The sequence below is a fragment of the Mus musculus genome, chromosome 16, assembly GCF_000001635.26.
Source record: "Mus musculus strain C57BL/6J chromosome 16, GRCm38.p6 C57BL/6J".
Lineage (NCBI taxonomy): Eukaryota > Metazoa > Chordata > Mammalia > Rodentia > Muridae > Mus > Mus musculus.
The window spans coordinates 44316342-44334583 of record NC_000082.6 but is presented as its reverse complement, the minus strand read 5'-3'; the positions used below and the strand labels follow the sequence as shown (position 1 = coordinate 44334583).

The 18242-nt window shown below is 43.8% G+C and overlaps 1 protein-coding gene across 7 annotated transcripts in view; it reads left to right on the top strand.

Moving 5' to 3' along the window:
- The first annotated feature begins 1371 nt into the window (after positions 1–1371).
- Positions 1372–18242, top strand: part of Sidt1 (SID1 transmembrane family, member 1) — a 93036-nt gene continuing 76165 nt past the window's right edge. For 5 of the 7 annotated variants that reach the window (XR_003951795.1, XR_875822.3, XR_384572.4 and 2 more), the window contains exon 1: positions 1372–2277. Coding sequence is in view for 3 of the 7 variants with exons in the window: in XM_017317034.2 (XP_017172523.1) it covers positions 2056–2277 (222 nt within the window). In the remaining 4 variants the exon portion in view is untranslated. The remainder of the gene's footprint in view (positions 2278–18242) is intronic. The other 2 variants (NM_198034.3, NM_001159419.1) reach the window with 1 other exon arrangement.

The window sequence follows — 18242 nt, the reverse complement described above, 5'->3', positions numbered from 1 at the left end:
GCTGTCCTGGAACTCATTCTGTAGATCAGGCTGGCCTCGAACTCAGAAATCTGCCTGCCTCTGCCTCCCAAGTGCTGGGATTAAAGGCGTGCACCGCCACTCCCCAAACCTTTCAGTTTTTAAATATACTATTAAGTGCATCCTTCCCCTTATCCTTGTGACAGCTTGTGATTCTGATACTATGGTTAGCTTAACTCACACAGTGGATTAAGGCTAGACTCAAGATTAGTCATATGTCTTCTATAACTCATTTTCTGGTATAGATATCCAGATTGAAATCCTATATTGATTTCAAATAAATTCCTTTTATTTAATACTAATTCAATACTATGCTCAAAGATCGTTTCAGTTACAGCTACTCATATAGTTGTTCTCTGCGGATCAACCCCAAATCCCAGACAGAAGGATGATTTTATCTGGTTTGTCCAAAGGGGTGTGCTGGAGTGAAGAAGCACCCATCAGTAATGGCAGCTCAGGAGAAGGGCTTGTGGAGCCCATATCTGGGCCTACTTTGCTAAAAACAAAAAGTATACCTTTTCAATCGCATCTAATCTTGTTCTCGGTGGATCAATGTCAAATTCCAGACGGGTAAAACCGTGAAGGATCCTATGAAAAGCCATAGCTCCCTTTACATACCGACAAAGCCACTGTGTGGAAGAATTCGCTTCATTCCTGTGACTCCAGAGGGCAAAACTAGTGCAAGCGAGTGACTGGGGGAAGGCAAATTCCAGCCGAGAATATGAATTATCTTTTTAATAAGGAGATGTTAGATTGCAAAAGAACATGTAGCCCTGTGACGGAGCTGATCATCAGGTCTCATAAAGTTTGTGATGGCTTTTCCTCTCAAAGCCTACTCCAAACTGGTTACTGTAGCAAGCCTCAAAGGTCTTCAGAAATTTCAAGTTTATTAAATTTCACTAAACGTTGGGAACTTGCATAAACATTCTCAATGCTACACTTTCAAGTCATCCCAATTCCAGCTCATAACCTTGTATTATGTACACCGCCCCCCCCAAAAAAAAACCCTCAGGCTTAGCAGGTGGGGGGTCACAGCTCTTGAAAGACTAAGGAAGAAAGATTCTGAGCTCAAGGTCGGTCTGGAGACCCTACCTCAATAAACTAAAATTCAATTAAAATGACCAACAACAATTAAAAAAAAAAAAGCAATGTAGAATCCTGAAAATTCTTTCAGACTCTGAAAGAAAATATTGCTGAGTTAAACAGCACAAAAGGCTGGGCTGGAAAGAAATGCTAGCTGCCTAAATCTGGTCTCTCAAACTTCCGGAAGCAGTCTTCAAGCCGAGCTGGGCACTGTTCTCTTGACCGTATCTATATTTTGTAATTGTACATATTTACATACTTGCACATATGGCAAGGGAGCGATGACGTGAGTCTCTCCTTGGAGAACAAGAGTAATAAGGAACTAAGCCAGGTGTCTGAGAAGGGCTTCTGCTCGAGCAGGGCGAATAGCCAGAGAGCGACATTTCACACCTGCGAGAGTCTTGCTGGAAGCCACTGTAAAATCGAATTGGTACATCCTCTTGAGAGGTGCACTCTCTTTTGCTTTCTATTCGCCTGCCTGCAGCTAGAGTGCACTTTCGTTTGACGTGCACCTGATTTCCTCCTTGGTAGCTGGTCACACCGATTCTTCCAGACTAGCGGCTACCTCTCTGAGGGGTTTGTCGTTGGTGGTTTGAGGTTGAGAGGGAAGAGATCAGTGAAAAAAATCTTTCTGTGTGAGTGGAAGGTTTTCAGCGATGAGAAAGGGAAGACTTAAAAAGTCGAAGGGAAAAGCAGCCCTCCCTGGTCCCCACGCCTCCTGTTGCCCCTACTCCACACGCGTGACCTCCTTCGGAGACCCCAGGTGGCACATCAGTATTTGATCTGCTCGCTCCCCTCCAGCGCGCTGCCGGCGTTGGGCCACACACCACCCAGCTGCTGAAGCCAGCACTCAGCGCCACAAGCAGCTTCGGAAGGACCATCTCCGTGCTCGCCCCCTCCTTGGGCTGCTTGTGTTTCGGGGACCCCGGGGCGAGGCGAGGTGAGGTGCCCACCATGCTGGACTGCCTGCGCCTGGCGCTGCTCTGCGCGCTGCCCTGGCTCCTGCGGGCGGCGGTCCCTGGCCACCAGGAAGAGCCCCTCGCGAAATCCGCAGAGCTGCGGCGCGATCCGCGAGACCCCGCCAGGGGAGCGGATTTCGATCGCGTCTACAGCGGGGTGGTGAGCCTCAGCACCGAGAACATCTACTCCTTCAACCACACCAGCCATCCTGGCCAGGTAAGACGCTCTCTCCCTCGGCTGACCACCCCCCCCCCCCAACTTCCGAGATCGCGGAGCCCCCTAGATACCTCAGGCTGCGCTGGGAATTGACCTCGGGAGACCTCAGGGACTAGGAAACCCTTTCCCTGCCTCTCTCCTGTAAGGCAATCGCTGCCTTGTCCCAGCCTTGGCAGCTGCTTTGGGCACCGCTCCGCTTCACCTCGTGCCCACCCCGGCCTGGTCGCTGCCATTCCTGGGCTTTGCAGAGGCGCGGGGACCCGCATCCTCTGCGGATCCTGGCTCAGGCTGGGCCTTTCTCCGGGAAGTCGGGATGGCTACGTTCGTGGGAGGAAGGAGGTGGGCGGGGGAGGACAAACCTGTTCCTAATCTCCTTATGGACCCTACTATTTCATGGCACTCCAGGAAGCAGAGGTGCTCAGAAATGGAAAGCACGTGAGAGTGAGCAGGGTTCTGCTATGGACCACACTGTGTGCTTGTTTTTCAAAAAGCCGAGTCAAAGATGTTATAACTGAGATGCTCAGGTGATCTGCCCAGGCTCTGATTATAAATAAGGGTGGAAATGTGTGTGAAAGTTCTGTAGACAAGAGTTGTGGCGAGACAAGCAGGGATAATTATTTTAGCAACCAAGCCTCTGACTTAACTGATTATATAATGTAAGACAGTACATATCACTCACATTTTCCTTCAAATAAGATAGCCTTTAAGAGGGGTGGCTCTCCAGTGTACCTGCTTCTGTCTCTACTTCCCACATAAACGTGTTTATGCATCCCCCACTACCGTGCACCTTGAGGCGTTTCAGAACCAGGTGGTTAGAATTCCTCTATACCTTCCCATCCCTGACTCTCTCATTCGGGGTCACAGCTGAAAAACTTCCTTCGTTAAGCATGTCATTACTCTTTAGTGCCTTTCTGCTGTGTGAACTGAGAAAGTGCCCCAAGTTCTCCATCTCCCAGCTTGCATCAAATCCTATGGCATTGTCTCCATGGCAACACAGTCCTCGCCCGGGCCAGACCTCCTGGAACCTGAGGTAGTGCCCTGGAGCAGCGGAGTTGCTGGATGCAAAGCCTTTCTATCGCATACAGAAGAAAGAGGGCAGTTTTTATTTTCATGTCCTACACAAGGGACTCCTGACTGCCCTGTTTGGAATGCCCACTAGCTGGCCGATATCTTGCATGTAAGATAGATTCCTACCCCCGTGGTTTCCTGGAACTAGATGAGAGTCTTGAAACGCCAGCTTCGTCCAAAATCAAATAGCATGTGCGAAGAAAATCATCACAGGCTTTGGTGCTTCTTACAGTTCTGCTGCGAGACAAATGCGACGCTTTACTTAGTTTTCTTTCTTTCTCTCTTCTTTCCTTTAAGGTTTGTTTTGTTTTTATCAGTATGTATGAATGCCTGCATGTATGTATGTGTACCACATGCTTGTGTGATGCCCACAGAGGCCAGAAGAGGGCGCTAGAATTCCCAAGAATTGGAGTTATCTGCAATTGTGAGCTGCTACGTGTGTGGTGGGAACTGAGTGGAGATCCTCTGAAAGAGTCCCGTGCGCTCTTTCACGTGGCTGACCCCTCCCCAAGCCTACTTGCTGAGATAGTTTTATTATTTAGACCAAGCTGGCCTCAAATGCATCATCCTATTCCTCAGTGCTGAGATTACAGGCACGTTCAATCCCTTCAGGAAGACTAAAGGCTGGTTTGTTTGTTTTGGTTTTGTTTGTTTGTTATTGTTGGTTGGTTGGTTGGTTGGTTGGTTTGGTTTGGTTTGGCTTTGCTTCTGCCTTTTTCCCCTTAGAACTGTGAAAATCCCTCTACTGAACACAGAGGAGCTCTCCTGCTTAACTTTCCTTTGGACACTTGAGATATTGAGGGCTATAGCTATATACATGTCCTCTGCAAACTGAATGAGAAGACAAAAAAAAAAAAAAGCCTAGAGAATAGTTAAGATGAAGTTAAATAAAGCAAATACATACTGGAAAAATACTTCCTTTTGTCCTTTCTGTTTTGCATACATGTACATTAAAGTGCTCTTTGCTCATGAAACAATGGTGATCATTTCAAAACCAGATATACATACATAGTACAATAAAAGTCAACAACAGGGGCTGGAGACATGGCTCAGTGGTTAAGAGCACTGACTGCGTTTCGAGAGGTCCTGAGTTCAATTCCCAGCAACCACATGGTGGCTTACAACCATCTGTAATGGGATCTGATGCCCTCTTCTGGTGTGTCTGAAGAGAGTCACTTAAAAAAAAAAAAAAAGTTAACAGTAAGCAATGCTTCAATTTTTCACTAATATGTTACTAGTCCTAAAAAAAAAAAAAAAAAAGTTGATAAGCATGGGCCTGACAGATTTAAAATATTTTAATGCCAATGTGCATTAATATATACCAGGGCGTGTGTGTGTGTGTGTGTGTGTGTGTGTTTGTATTAGAGAAAAGAACCTTTGACCTTTTTAGTCTGAGAGATTAAACCCTCCCCCGTTCTTCCAGTCACATCACTGTTGATTTCTCCAGACCAGCATTCTGTCCGATCAAACTATTACTCTGGGTTCCCACCCGTGGCCACCTCCCTGCTTGGTATGTTTTGCTGCAATAGCTCCTCCTTCAAACACCATCAACACAGTCTGCAGCAGAATTTTACTGAGGGTTTGAAATAGCAAGTGGGATTACTGTACAGCATAAGACAAGTGGTGGGGTACACCAGAAATCTGCAATACTGTACTGACTAGCAGTGCCCCATGGAGGGCAGGAAGGATTTTTGAGAGGGTTGCTCTTTATTTTCAATTGTGATCTGACCAACTTCTTGGCCACCCCCTCTCCCCACAGTCCCAAATGCTGGCCACCACAAAATTTCATATTTCCCCACAGTAAACACTGTTGAACCTCCATTTCCAACTCCAAACTGACTGAGGCTCAACTCAGCTCTGTGGTGTCTGGAGGAGGAGCTTGGTGAATGGTTTTCCCCTAACCTGAGCAGTGTGTGGGTAAAGCAAGGCTCCCTCTAGTTTGGGATCATTTCCCACTAACCCTCTTCAGTCAAGATTTTGGTTTGGAAAAAAAAAGTGTCCAGTTTTTGTTTTTGAAGTTTTAAATCTTTTGTTCTTCTTTTCAATCCATTCTTGTTTGTTTGTTTTGTTTTTTTCTTTATCTTGAAGGAGAATTTTTGTATTAAATTTTGGCTTTGGGGAAGGGGAGGGGCAAGAGCTTTTGCCCTGGGCCTTTCAATCAGCCACTGCCTCTCCTTTAACCCATGGAATGGTCTCACCCGACCCGGCTACACTAGCTGAACTCAGCACCAGGAAACATCTGATATGCCTTGAGGCAGGGACTCGTGTAAATATAAAGTTGAGATTTAAAAAAAAAAAAAACACTGAAAGGATGGACTGACCAGTTTAAAGATAAATAGTGGAAACAGTGGCCAGAGGTTCAGGTTCAGCAAGGTAGGGTTCATTTCATTTCCCTAAGGAGGAAGTTGCCCAAGGCTCCCTTGATTGGAAGTTAGTTACACTGAGCAAACAGGATCCAAAACCACAGGGCTCAGTCAACCAAAAGGAAATCACCTTGCAGGAAAGTGACTAGGGAAATAGTGACTGAGACAAGGACACAAACACAAATCTACAAAGAACGGAGAGCACCATCAGAAACCCTTACAAAAAACTGTAACTGCTGCCCTGTAGCCTTCCATCTTCCCTGACCGGGGCAGGGCAGAAGCCCACATTGGCCATAGCACTGAGATCTTTTTCAAAACATCCCTTTTGTTTCCTAAACTGGAGCATGTATCTCTTTTTGTTATCTCTCCTTTAAAGGAGCATACAAAGTAATATGTTTCATTGTGTTGCTTTACAAACTTAACTTTGTTTGGGTCGACCCTTCTCCCTTCCTGATCCCCTATTTCCTGGCTGAACCCTAACCCTTCCCCCTTGAATCCCCAGGCCTCCTTTCCTACTTCTGTATGGTGTATTCTGTTACCCCACCTTCCTTACAATCTCTTTTTCTCTTTTATGGTCACAGACAAAAGAATGAGCCTTGGTGAACAATCTCTGAGGGAAAAAAAAAGCATTGTTCAACACAGGGCATTCTCTTGATGGTGTTCTGACACCTTTTACTTTCATGAACTATACATCTACCTAAGTGGATATATAAAAACTAAAATCTTGCACACACGTACGAAAAGATATTGCAGCTTTTGTCTTTCTAGGCCTGAGTTGCTTTATTTACTGTAATAGTTTCCAGCCCCACCCATTTTTCTGCAAGTTTCATAATTTCATTTTTCCTTACCTCTGAATAAAATTTCATTGTGTATATATGTGCTACATGTTCACTAGTGATTGTTCTGTTGATGAACGTCTACTCTGATTCCATTTCCTTATTGTGAGCAGAGCGTCTGTGACCATGGATGTGCAAGAATCTCTGCCTACAACATAGAGTTCTTTGGTCTTATTCCTGGGAGCAGTATAATTGGGCCCTATGATAGCTCTACTTGTATTTTTTGGGAAGTCTCCGTACTGCTATTCGAAATGGCTGCCCAGTTTATAGTCACAGCAACAGTGAATAAGGGTTCCTCTCTCTCCTACTCTTTCCAGCCTTCTTGCTTTTCTGTTCTTAACAGTAATCATTCTGACTCAAGTGACATGGAATCTCAACCTCTGTTTAGAATTGCATTTCTCTGATGGTTACAGACATTAAATAATTTATTGGCCATTTTTGTTTCTTCTTTTGAGAAGTGTCTATTGGTTCATAGACCATTTATTGACTAGCAGGGGTCATTTTGTGTTTAAAATTTAAAACTCTTTGTATGTTCTCCATGCTAACACATCCCCTTTCGCAAGCTCTAGTATGGATGGCAAATATTTCCTTCTTTCGGTGGCTTCCTGTTACTCTTCTGATAGTTTCCTTTGCTGTAAAAAACCTTTTTAAAAGTTTTCTTTTTCTTTTTCTTTTTTTTTTTTTTTTTTTTTTTTTTTTTTTTTTGGTTTTCCGAGACAGGGTTTCTCTGTGTAGCCCTGGCTGTCCTGGAACTCACTCTGTAGACCAGGCTGGCCTCGAACTCAGAAATCCACCTGCCTCTGCCTCTCAAGTGCTGAGATTAAAGGCGTGTGCCACCACTGCCCGGCAATACTTTTTCTAATATTAGTAGCCATAAGACATGTGGTTCCTGTCTGGGCTTTCTACTATGTTCTATTGGTCGACATCTGTCTTTTTGTTTGAGCACTATGCTGTTTTTGGTCACCATGGCTCTGGAGTATAATTTAAGATCAGATATTCTGATTTGAGTAAGATAGTAATTTTCACATAGTTACTTCTGCTGTTGTAGGGGCACAAACTATTTACCTTATGCCCAGTGTCTTCCTCAATTTATTTTTTCAGTTTCTTACTTTCTTGGATAGGAAGAATTTAGAAATGCTTTATTTTTTAATCAAATTTAAAAAAATTTTTTTGAAAAATTTATGTATAAGTATGTAATGTACATAATTGCCAAACCTCCCTTTACCCCTAGAACTACTCCCATGTATCCCTCACTTCCCCTCAAGTTCATTCCTCCTTCTTTAATTTTAATTGGGGTGTGTGTGTGTGTGTATGTGTGTGTGTGTGTTTAGGGTTCAACCCTGGAGAAGACTAATTCTCCTTTTCTTAGCAGACATTCCTTATCTGTAGCTCTTCATCTAGAAGGAGGCCTTATGAGATTTCCTCTGTAGTACCAAGGAAGTGTTCGTGTGCCCCGAAAGACAATTCAAGAGCCAATGAAATCAGGGTCTTTATTTGAGCTAGCTCAGGCTGAACTCACTGCTGCCCTGCAGGATGGTTCTGGTAGAAGAAATGCTGTGAATATTTATCAAGATAAGGTTTTACAGAAAGCAGCAAGTGAGGGGTGAGTGTTTCTAATCAGACAAGCATCTAATTGGGGAGCTACTGTGGCCTTTAGCATAATTGGCTGGTGCTGGAAGCCGAGCCATAAACTTAATTTCTGATTTCTTCCTAATTGATGGTTTTTAGACAGATAGTTTTTAGCTTGTTGGGGATTAACTTGCTAACTTGTGCTAATCACTGGATTTGTTGGGGGAGATTAACCTGGAGACACGGGTCTTGTTGGGGTTAGCCTAGAAACAGGTTTTGCTGGGGGGGGGGGGGGGATAACTTGGAAACTGATGCTAGGTACTGACCTGTTAGTTTGAGTTCAAACTTAGGTCAGGTCCTCTAAAATGAAGTTTGAACCCAAAATTTGGTCTCTTACCTCCGTCCATGTTGTCACTGTGCTGGCCTTATTCAGGTGACCAAACTTCAGAGGTTTCATGGGTTCAGCTTCCCTGTCATCTATAGAAGACACCACCTCATGGGAGACATCATGATTCTTTGGGTCCTACAATCATCCTGCCTCCTTTTCTCTGATGCCCCCTGGCCCTTAGGTACAGGGGTTGTGTTGTAGATAGATCAGTTAGCGTTGGGCATCTCAGATAGTCACCTGGTTTGTGCATTTTGACCAGTTGTGGCTTTATGTAATGGCCTCCATCTGCTGAAAGAAGGAGCTTCTTTGATGAGGGGTGAGAACGACATTTGGCTGGCGTAAGGATAAATATTTATAATACAGTAAGACATGATACTTGTTTGGGAAAGTGGCAGTGGCAAGTTCTTCTCTAGGGTCCACGACCCCAGCAGGCACAGGTAGTTGTCTGTGTTTACTGCCTCAAGCGTAATGATCTCCTATTGAGTGGCCCTGAAGTCCCATTAAATGCCAAGGCTTCCATACCACTGCTGTACCCTTGGAAACATCTTACCATGCTCATCATTAAGTGTGGTGCATGGGCTTGACAGCTATGGTTCATCCATAGAACTATTGATTCCTCTCTACCCCAGCAGCTTGTCTAACACCTTCTGGTGCCATAGAGCTATTCCATCTCAGGGAGATGGCTTCTAGGTCGGTTCCATCTGGATTCCTCCACGTCATGCATCCAAAGTATATGATGTCATCAGCATTAGAGTCTTACCTTCAAATTCTGGGAGGCAACTGAGGACGACAGCAATAGCCTGTATTATCTGGGGAGTGTCTTCAAGTTCCCTGACCAAGAGCATGAAGAGAAGTTTCCCATACCAGGCACTGGGGTTTTGTTATATAGTCCATCACTCTTGGGGTGGGGCATTACCAACTCAATAGTATAGCTTTATTAAAACTACATACAGTGCATCCATGTGTGCATGCATGTACGTGTGTGTGTGTGTGTGTGTGTGTGTGTGGAGATCTTTCACCTTATTTAGGTTTATTCATAGTATTTTCAAAGCTGTTGCAAATGGGATTTTTTTCCTAATTTTTCTCTGCAAGTCTGTTATGCATATAGAAAAGCTACTGCTTTATTGTTGTTAATGATTTTGTATTCTTCGGCTTTACTGAAAATGTTCCAAGAGCTTCCTCTTTCTTTCTAAGTATAAAACCACACTGCATATCTCTATGGTAAACAGAGCTAATTTGAACTTTTTCTTCTATTGTGTACCCTTCTATTTGTCTTCCTCGTCTCTAGACAAGACTTCAATTACTACACTGAATAAGAGAAGAAACAGTGGCCACCTTTTTGTAGATCTATATTTTAAAGAAAATTTTCTTAGCTTTTTTTCCAGTTTAGTGTAACTTTGCCCATTAATCTTTTAGTGATATATATGGTATAACCTGTCCTCTTGAGTTCCACACAGATGTCATCACACACATGAACCTCACTCATACAATCACACATATGTGCACGCACATGCATACACATGCACACACACAAGTTTTAAAGAAAAACATTTTTTAAATCCTTAATGTAATTTGGCAAATTTTTTTCTTGTCATTATTCCCTAAACCATACAACATCACTTTTTAGTTAGCATTTGTATCCCATTGGCTAGTGTGAGTAATGTGATTTAAAGAAAGCATTGGATGTGCATATGTTGTAGGAAAACAGTGTGTGTGTTACATAAGGCACTCAAGCATCTGCAGGATTGGTATCCCTGGCGGTCTCTGTAACAATCACAAGGATGCTGACACACAATCAGAGCACACCTGGAAAGGGACTGAGAAGAGTTAAAACTTAGCTGCAGAGGCCTCAGTTCTCCCTTTTTTGTAAAGAGTCAGGACATGTGGGTTCACTGTGTACTGAGGCCATGAGACCAATTTTGCTGTCCTCACACAGCTTCCTTCTAAACAGGACCACTGCCTGCTGGAGGGAGGCATATCTCATTAACACATTATCTGGATGAACAGGCCTGCAGCAGCACATACCCTGGCAGATCTGGTGTCTGGGAAAGGCCTGTTTCCTAGCCTGCAGCATGGACAAAGGGTCGAGAGTGCAGAGTGGGTTGGGTGGGGCAAGTCTCATGCAAAGCAAGGTATCAAGGTGTTGTCTTATAAAGGCAACCAATCTCATCCCCATGACCTCATTACTTCCCCAAAGACCCAATTTCAGACATCATTTGAGACAATTAGGATTCACCCTGCAAAGAATGGGGGTGAGGTGTGAGACACAAGCATTCAGTCTGTAGAAACCACCTCCAATATTTCTCTCTTTCACTGGGAAAATGACATCAGTTGGTCATGAGGGTCCCTGAGCGCTGAGATAGCTTTGCATGTGGAGCTGATATTCTGGGGGGGGTGGGGGGGGGCACAGCAGCCTGATTAAGTGCTGCACTGTGGAATGGACTCTGTAAGTTTGTGCTGTTACGAAGAGACATGGAGCTGGGGTGAACTGATGTATGAAGCACACACCAGATTTCAAAGGCCAGATAAAAACAGTATCAAATGTTTTGCTGATTTCTCTGTGTGTATTTAAATGGTACTATCTTTAGATACTTAAGATTGAGTTGTTTTGTAAAATTTATTCCACCTACCGGGATTTTGCCTTTTCAACCTAGCTACTGGGGGATTTTTAAACAGGCATGTAGCTCATTTTATTTATTTATTTGCTTGTTTATTTACTTTACATCCCGATCGCAGCCCCCCTCTCCTCCTAGTCTCCCCTCCCCCAGCTCCTCCCCCAGCCCCTCCCATAGCTCCTATTCTACTTCTATTGGACATCACTGCACCATGAACTACTACTATGTTTCAGAGAAACCCGACATCCCACATACAGTTCAGTTGGAGCAAAGTGAGCTTTAAAGGGTCATGATAGGTAAGCAGAAAGAAGGGGAAAGGTACTTTGGGTGTGGACAAGAAACCTGATTTCTTCTCTGGCAAGACTCTTTATCGTGAGCTGTAGGCCTGTTAACAAGCACTTTCTCTCTCGCTGGCTGATTGATGAGCTTAAGCTGCCGCTTATAAAGAAAATGGGAGACAAATGCTTCGTTCTTCCCTTGCCAAATTCTAAAATAATGCATTGGTCCCCAGCTCCCTAGTGATGCACAGTTCCAGTTATTGATTTAAACATGTTTCATACATCTTAGGTCATTATTGCTTTTGTTTTTATTTAAGGACAATAGCCCATTGGAAACTGAAGGCCAACTTGAACTGGCTTTGAATTATTTTGACAGGTCTGTCTGTTTGTTGTTTTGACTTTTTTAAAAGATGAATTTATTTATTTTATGTCTATGAGAACATTGTAGCTGTCTTCAGACACACCAGTAGAAGGCATCAGGTTCCATTACAGATGGTTGTGAGCCACCATGTCCTTGCTGGGAATTGAACTCAGGACCTCTGGAAGAGCAGTCAGTGCTCTTAACCACCGAGCCATCTCTCCAGCCCTGTTGTTTTGATTTTTGAAAAGGGTCTCATGTTGCCCAGACTGGCTTTGAAATCACCATGTAGCCAAAAGTGATCTTGAACTACCAATCCTCCTGCCTCCACCTCCCAAGTGCTGGGATCTCTCTCTCTCCCTCTCCCTCTCTCTCACACACACACACACCACACACACACACCATGACACCTGAGTGACCTCTTGCTTTCATAGTAGTTAATTCTGCTCTTAACCTGCCATTGGGCATGCATTTAGGATGACCAGAATAGCAAGAGTGAGAAACCCTGCCCAGAGGCCACAATACAAGAACTAGAGTCCCTTATTGCCAATAAAATCTGACCCTTTGGGTGGGCAGGTCTAAGGAATGCTGTGTATCTGGGGTTGATATCCTTACTTCCCACTCAGAGTTGCAAACCTGAGGTTTTACCTGCTCTCAGGTATGGTCTACTCCCCCTTTCTTTCAGGCCCCAAATTCTACTTCTCAGCTAGATAAGCTTGGTCTCACATTCACTCTCTCCCACAGTGAGAAAGCATCTGCCTTAAATAGTGATGTCAATACTACCACAAACCGCCGGCGTGGTGGCGCATGCCTTTAATCCCAGCACTTGGGAGGCAGAGGCAGGCAAATTTCTGAGTTCGAGGCCAGCCTGGTCTACAGAGTGAGTTCCAGGACAGCCAAGGCTACACAGAGAAACCCTGTCTCAAAGGGAAAAAAAAATACTACCACAAACCACAGGGCTACCAGGAGCAGTCTGGCTTGTTCCTGTGGTTCCTAGGAAACAAAGCATACCGCATCATCATACCACCGAGCTGCTGTGCATAAGGTTAACATGGCCAGTTCTTCTGGTGAAGCAGTACTATGCTTCATATGTGTTAGGCTCCTTGGTTTTATTGTATTTCTGAATTCGAAGAATTGATTGATTGATTGATTGATTGATTTTGTCAGAATTTTCTTTGACCTGCAAAACACGCACCTGTATAAACTTTTATTTCTTAATTAAACATTTATTTTGAGAACTTCATACATAAGGACTGTTTTATTTAAATATCTCAAACTCCTCCCGTGTCTTCCTATTCCTTTTCAATTTCCTGACCTCTTCTTTAATTATTACACACACACACACACACACACACACAACCTGTTGCGTCCATTTGATGCTGGTCATGTGTATGTGTTAGGGATGACCACGTGGAGTAAGATAACCTAGCAGGGAGCTTTTCCCTGAAGAATATCAATTTTCCCTTCCTCAGCAGCCACCAATTGCCTATAGATCTTCATCCAGGGACAAGGCCCTGTCAGATTTTCCCCAGTTGTGTTGGCGTGTCACCTGGTGTTGTCATTGTGCTGGTTTTGAGATTTCAGTGGCCTTTAAAGAACTATTAAAAGAGAAAAGATTATCACTGAGATAATAATCTTTGAGTCTCAACCTCCAGGTCGGATATTGAGTCCCAAGTTCAAATCTCTAGGGACCACTCAAGCGTGTTATGCCTCGATTTTGAATTTGCAGTTAAAGGAATCATTGGTTTTGGTTTGGTTTTGCAAAATATAAATGTCTATTAGTGGTCTCTGAAATATGATAAACTTCATATTTTCTCTAGATTATAAGGCACCTGCTGTGATTTATGCATCTTTTAAATATTTCTCAGTGAAAATATTTTTATTCATACCCAAGTCAAGACAGTAGATAAAGAAGTGATGGATGTTGGAGGAAAAATGGGGACCAGTGTTTTTCTCCCTTTCACTACTTACAAAAACCCTCTTTGTTTTATAAAATCAAACAGATGCAAAGTTTACCGTTTTCTGACTTTCCCCCCAATTTAGAAAGTCTTTCTACTGCTTAGAAGTTTTGTTTCCAACTGTTTCTCTCTCTCTCTCTCTCTCTCTCTCTCTCTCTCTCTCTCTCTCTCTCTCTGAGTGTGTGTGTGTGGTGTGTCTGTGTGTGTGTGTGTGTGTGTGTGTGTGTGTGTGTGTGTGAGTGTGGTGTGTGTGTGTATGTGTGTGTGTGTGTGAGTGTGGTGTGTGTGTGGTATGTGTGTCTGTGTGTGGTGTGTGTGTGGTATGTATGTGTGTGTGGGTGTGTGTGGTGTGTGTGGTGTGTGTGGGTGGTGTGTGGGTGTGTGGTGTGTGCAGGTGTGTGTGGTGTGTGTGGGTGGTGTGTGCGGTGTGGGTGGTGTGTGGGTGTGTGCGCTCTCCAGTCACATGTACATGCACTGAGCTTGGTTTCCAGCTCCTTTGTTCTCTCTAGCTGTCCCTCCTGCTGAGTGGCACATCAATACGCTTGCTCTGCTGTGGGTTTGTTTGGGGTTATTCTTGGTGTTATTTTTACTGTTGTGATGGCCTCTTCTAACAGGACATTTTAAACATCTGAAACAATATACAAAGATTTTCTGCTTCTTTCCCCCCACTGTGGTCTCAGCTGGCTGCATACAGCATCTCCCCTGTCTTCGTTTGCTGTGGATTTTAGTCTAAAAGACCTGAAGAGACATGCTGTTGGAAGATGCCAGCATTTCCATCTCCTTTTCAAAGAGAACTAGCCTCTCGATGTTGGTGTTACAGGTTGCCATGAAGTGCCCCAGAGTACGATGGCTGGCTCTTCTGTCATTGTTTAACTCTGGAGCTAACAGAAGTTCCATGTCAACACAGTAGGAATGTGGTACAAATTGCTCCAAGGCATAGCTAATGAGCTATCAGAGTTAAGGTGTCTGCATAGGAAAATATCAAATATAACACAAGACTACCAGAACAGAAGATAGAATAAAAACCATCCATTTCAGGTTTATAAAAACATGTTTTAGCCAAGTGTGGTGGTGCATGCCTTTAATCCCAGCACTTGGGACGCAGAGGCAGGTGAATTTTTGAGTTCAAGGACAGCCTGGTCTACAGAGTGAGTTCCAGGACAGCCAGGGCTACACAGAGAAACCCTGTCTCAGAAAAAAAAAATGTTTTAATTACTGTGATGGTTTGTATATGCTTGGCCTAAGGAGTGGCACTAATAAGAGGTGGGGCCTTGTTGGAGTAGGTGTGTCACTGTGGGCATAGGCTTTAATACCCTCTACCTAGCTGCCTGGGAGCGAGTCTTCTTCTAGTTACCTTCAGATGAAGCTGTAGAACTCTCAGCTCCTCCTACACCATAATTGCCTGGAGGTTATGATGAAGCCTGCATGTTCTCACCTTGATGATACTGGGCTGAACCTCTGAACCTGTAAGCCAGCCCCAATTAAATGTTGTCCTTATGAGAGTTGCCTTGGTCATGGTGTCTGTTTACAGACCTAAAACCCTAAGACAATCACCACTACGTTTTTCTTAGCTATTGTGAAAATAGAAAATTTTAAATCTTTCCTTAATGAACTAGTTGATTATTTAAGTGTGTAGGTGAGGTACACATGATTATAGTTTGCTTAAAAATTGGAGTCAGCAATAAGAGCATCACATTCTATTAAATCACCCATCTAAGATCTTTTTGGCTTAAATAAACTGGTGTCTAGAATCTGTATAAAATTCATTTATACAAAGGCAATAGGTTTCTGTTTTAACAGAAAGTGTTTGGACACTGGTGAGATGCAGGTAAAGGTCCTTGCGTCACACTTAAGAACCTGTGTTCAATTTCAGGGGCCCTCATGGTAGAAAGACAAAAATCTACTCCCAAAAGTCATCCTGTGGCTTCCATGAGCACACTCTGGCCTGTGCATGCCCTACCCCCAAATAATAGATAGATAGATAGATAGATAGATAGATAGATAGATAGATAGATAGATAGATAGATAATTGTGATTAGAAATGGAAAGGTATTTCATTTCTGGAGAAGTAGCCATTTTATGCAGCAGACATAAGTTACCCTTTAAATGCTCACAGTACATACATGTAAGCCCAGGACAAAAATAGGAGGATGCTACAAGTTCAAAGCCTGCCTGAGCTACATTTCATGTTCTAGGCCAGCAGGGCATGCATAGCAAGACTCTGTCTCAAAAACCCCGATGGAAGAACAAATTGTTAACAGTAAGATGAACACAAAGATTTTGCCGAAGTAATTCCTTACTTTGAGTTTTTATTCATTCAATACATTTGAGTGATAACAGCAGACAAAGAAACTGATTCTATTAGGAGGAAGGGCACGGCGATTCTGATCTTGTACAACATTGAATGGGACATTATTAACTGACGATTTAACTGCGTGAAGCTGGCTTGAAGGTAGCTTGTACTGCAAATGTATCTGGAGACTGCTAAAAAGAAGCTGTCTTTACTAATAAGAGAGCTACAATCATTCACTTCCTTGCCCCAGTGGCCAGAAGTGGGACATTTTCTTTCTCTTTAGATGACCAGCTAGTACCCAAATCCCCATTTTACAGAATCCTCTCTCTCTAGTTAGCCTCAAGGATGGTTAGAAATGACAGAGTGTCCAACCCCGAGAGTTCTACCACAGCAAAGGGTGAGGATTGCCTATGGTTCGGAAATACTCCAAGCGTTTAGATAAAACACTTTTATTTCTAAAACTGGCAGCAAATGAGATAGATGATCCAGCATTATCAGGCGAATAAAAAGCCTTCTCTGGGCACTTGCAGTTAGTATCCTGGACCTGCAAAAATAAGAATGGAAGTTGAGCCGGGCGTGATGGCGCATGCCTTTAATCCCAGCACTTGGGAGGCAGAGGCAGGCGGATTTCTGAGTTCGAGGCCAGCCTGGTCTACAAAGTGAGTTTCAGGATAGCCAGGGCTACACAGAGAAACCCTGTCTTAAACTCCCCCCCCCAAAAAAAATGGAAGTTGACCCTTCCCCCTTTCTGATAAACACACATGTTCTTTCTACTTTGTTTCTCGCTGACATCCACCCTTGGCTTCCACTATCCATAACTCGGATCAATCCGATGGCCCAGTACTGCTACATGACTGCACTTGTTATCCCCTGACTGTCCATCGCTTATATCAGTGTCCCCTCCCATCAGTCTTCCCAGTTCCATGGGCCTGAAGAAATGCTTGTGTCACTGCTATGGTAGCATACAGAATTTTTTTTTTAATCTCCTAAAAATCCCCTGTGTCTTGACAATTGTGTGAACAACTGTCCCCAAGCAAAGCAGCCTTTAGTCCTGATTCCTGCTTCCCTACCTGGTACAGCATCCCTCCTGAGAAGTCACTCTTATCAAGCTTTTCATACCTGAGGCAGGGCCTGAGCTGCCTCAGACACAGCGTACTTCGGTGTTAACATGATCCCTGTGGTGGCTACGCATAGAATTGGTTAAAGTCCCATCAGCCTCATTCAGTTTTGGAACTATCTTTTACATTCTTGGGCTATGGTGAAGGAAGATATAAAGACCTGTCTGCCTGCCTACCTGCCTCCCTCCCTCCCTCCTTCTCTCCCTCCCTCCTTCTTTCCTCCTTTCTTTTCTTTCCTCCCACCAGCATCTGTATGGCTTTGAACAAATTAGTATAAAATGTCTGGGTTGACCTCACTTTCCTCAAATAGAGAGTGAGCACTGTGACACCCAGATCTTCACTTCCCTGGGTAGTGTCACCTATCAGATGGAAGATGGTGGGAGGCAGTGTGTTTGTCCTGTAGGACACCAAGAGGAGAAGAAGGCAAAGCCACTCTTCCGATGCCCTGGGTTCAAATGACAGAAGAGCTCTGGGCCGTTCATCAGTCATTATTGACTATCTGTTACCTGCAGTGGAGACGAGCTTACAAGCCCAAATGGTGGAGCAGAGGGGTACCTCACAGGCAGGATTGCCATTTCCCTTTATGGCATGGCTTCTAGGAACAGCTCATTCATCTCATTGAAAAGAGCAGTTTATCCCTTGGGGCCTTCTTATTCCTCCCGCTGTCAGATTCTCAATGTTCCCGAGCCAGAGCTTTTGCCTCCAAGAACGCTGTGTAAGCCACGTCGTGTTAGTTCCATTATGCTATCAATAACCTAGATATGAAACCTTTTCTATAGGCCTTCATCTTTCATTTTATTATCAAAATGTTATATTAGAAATTTCAATTCCAGCCTGCACAGGTTGCCTATTAAAGGGATGTGTCATCGTGGGCGGGCCAGGAATACTGAACAACACAGGCAAGCTGGCTGCTTGGGGGTGATCTTAGTTCATTCAGTAAATATTGATTCCTTTCTGTGTGAGGCAGTGTTTGGACAGCAGTGTAGATGTGGTTACTATCTTTGTAAAGATGGGTGGTTTATATACAGTGTTAGCTAAGCAATCATTTAATTCACTTGGAAGTTTCTGGGGAAGGATAGTGAAGACACTTTGGGAAGAAGGTTTTCCTAAAAGTCAGAAAA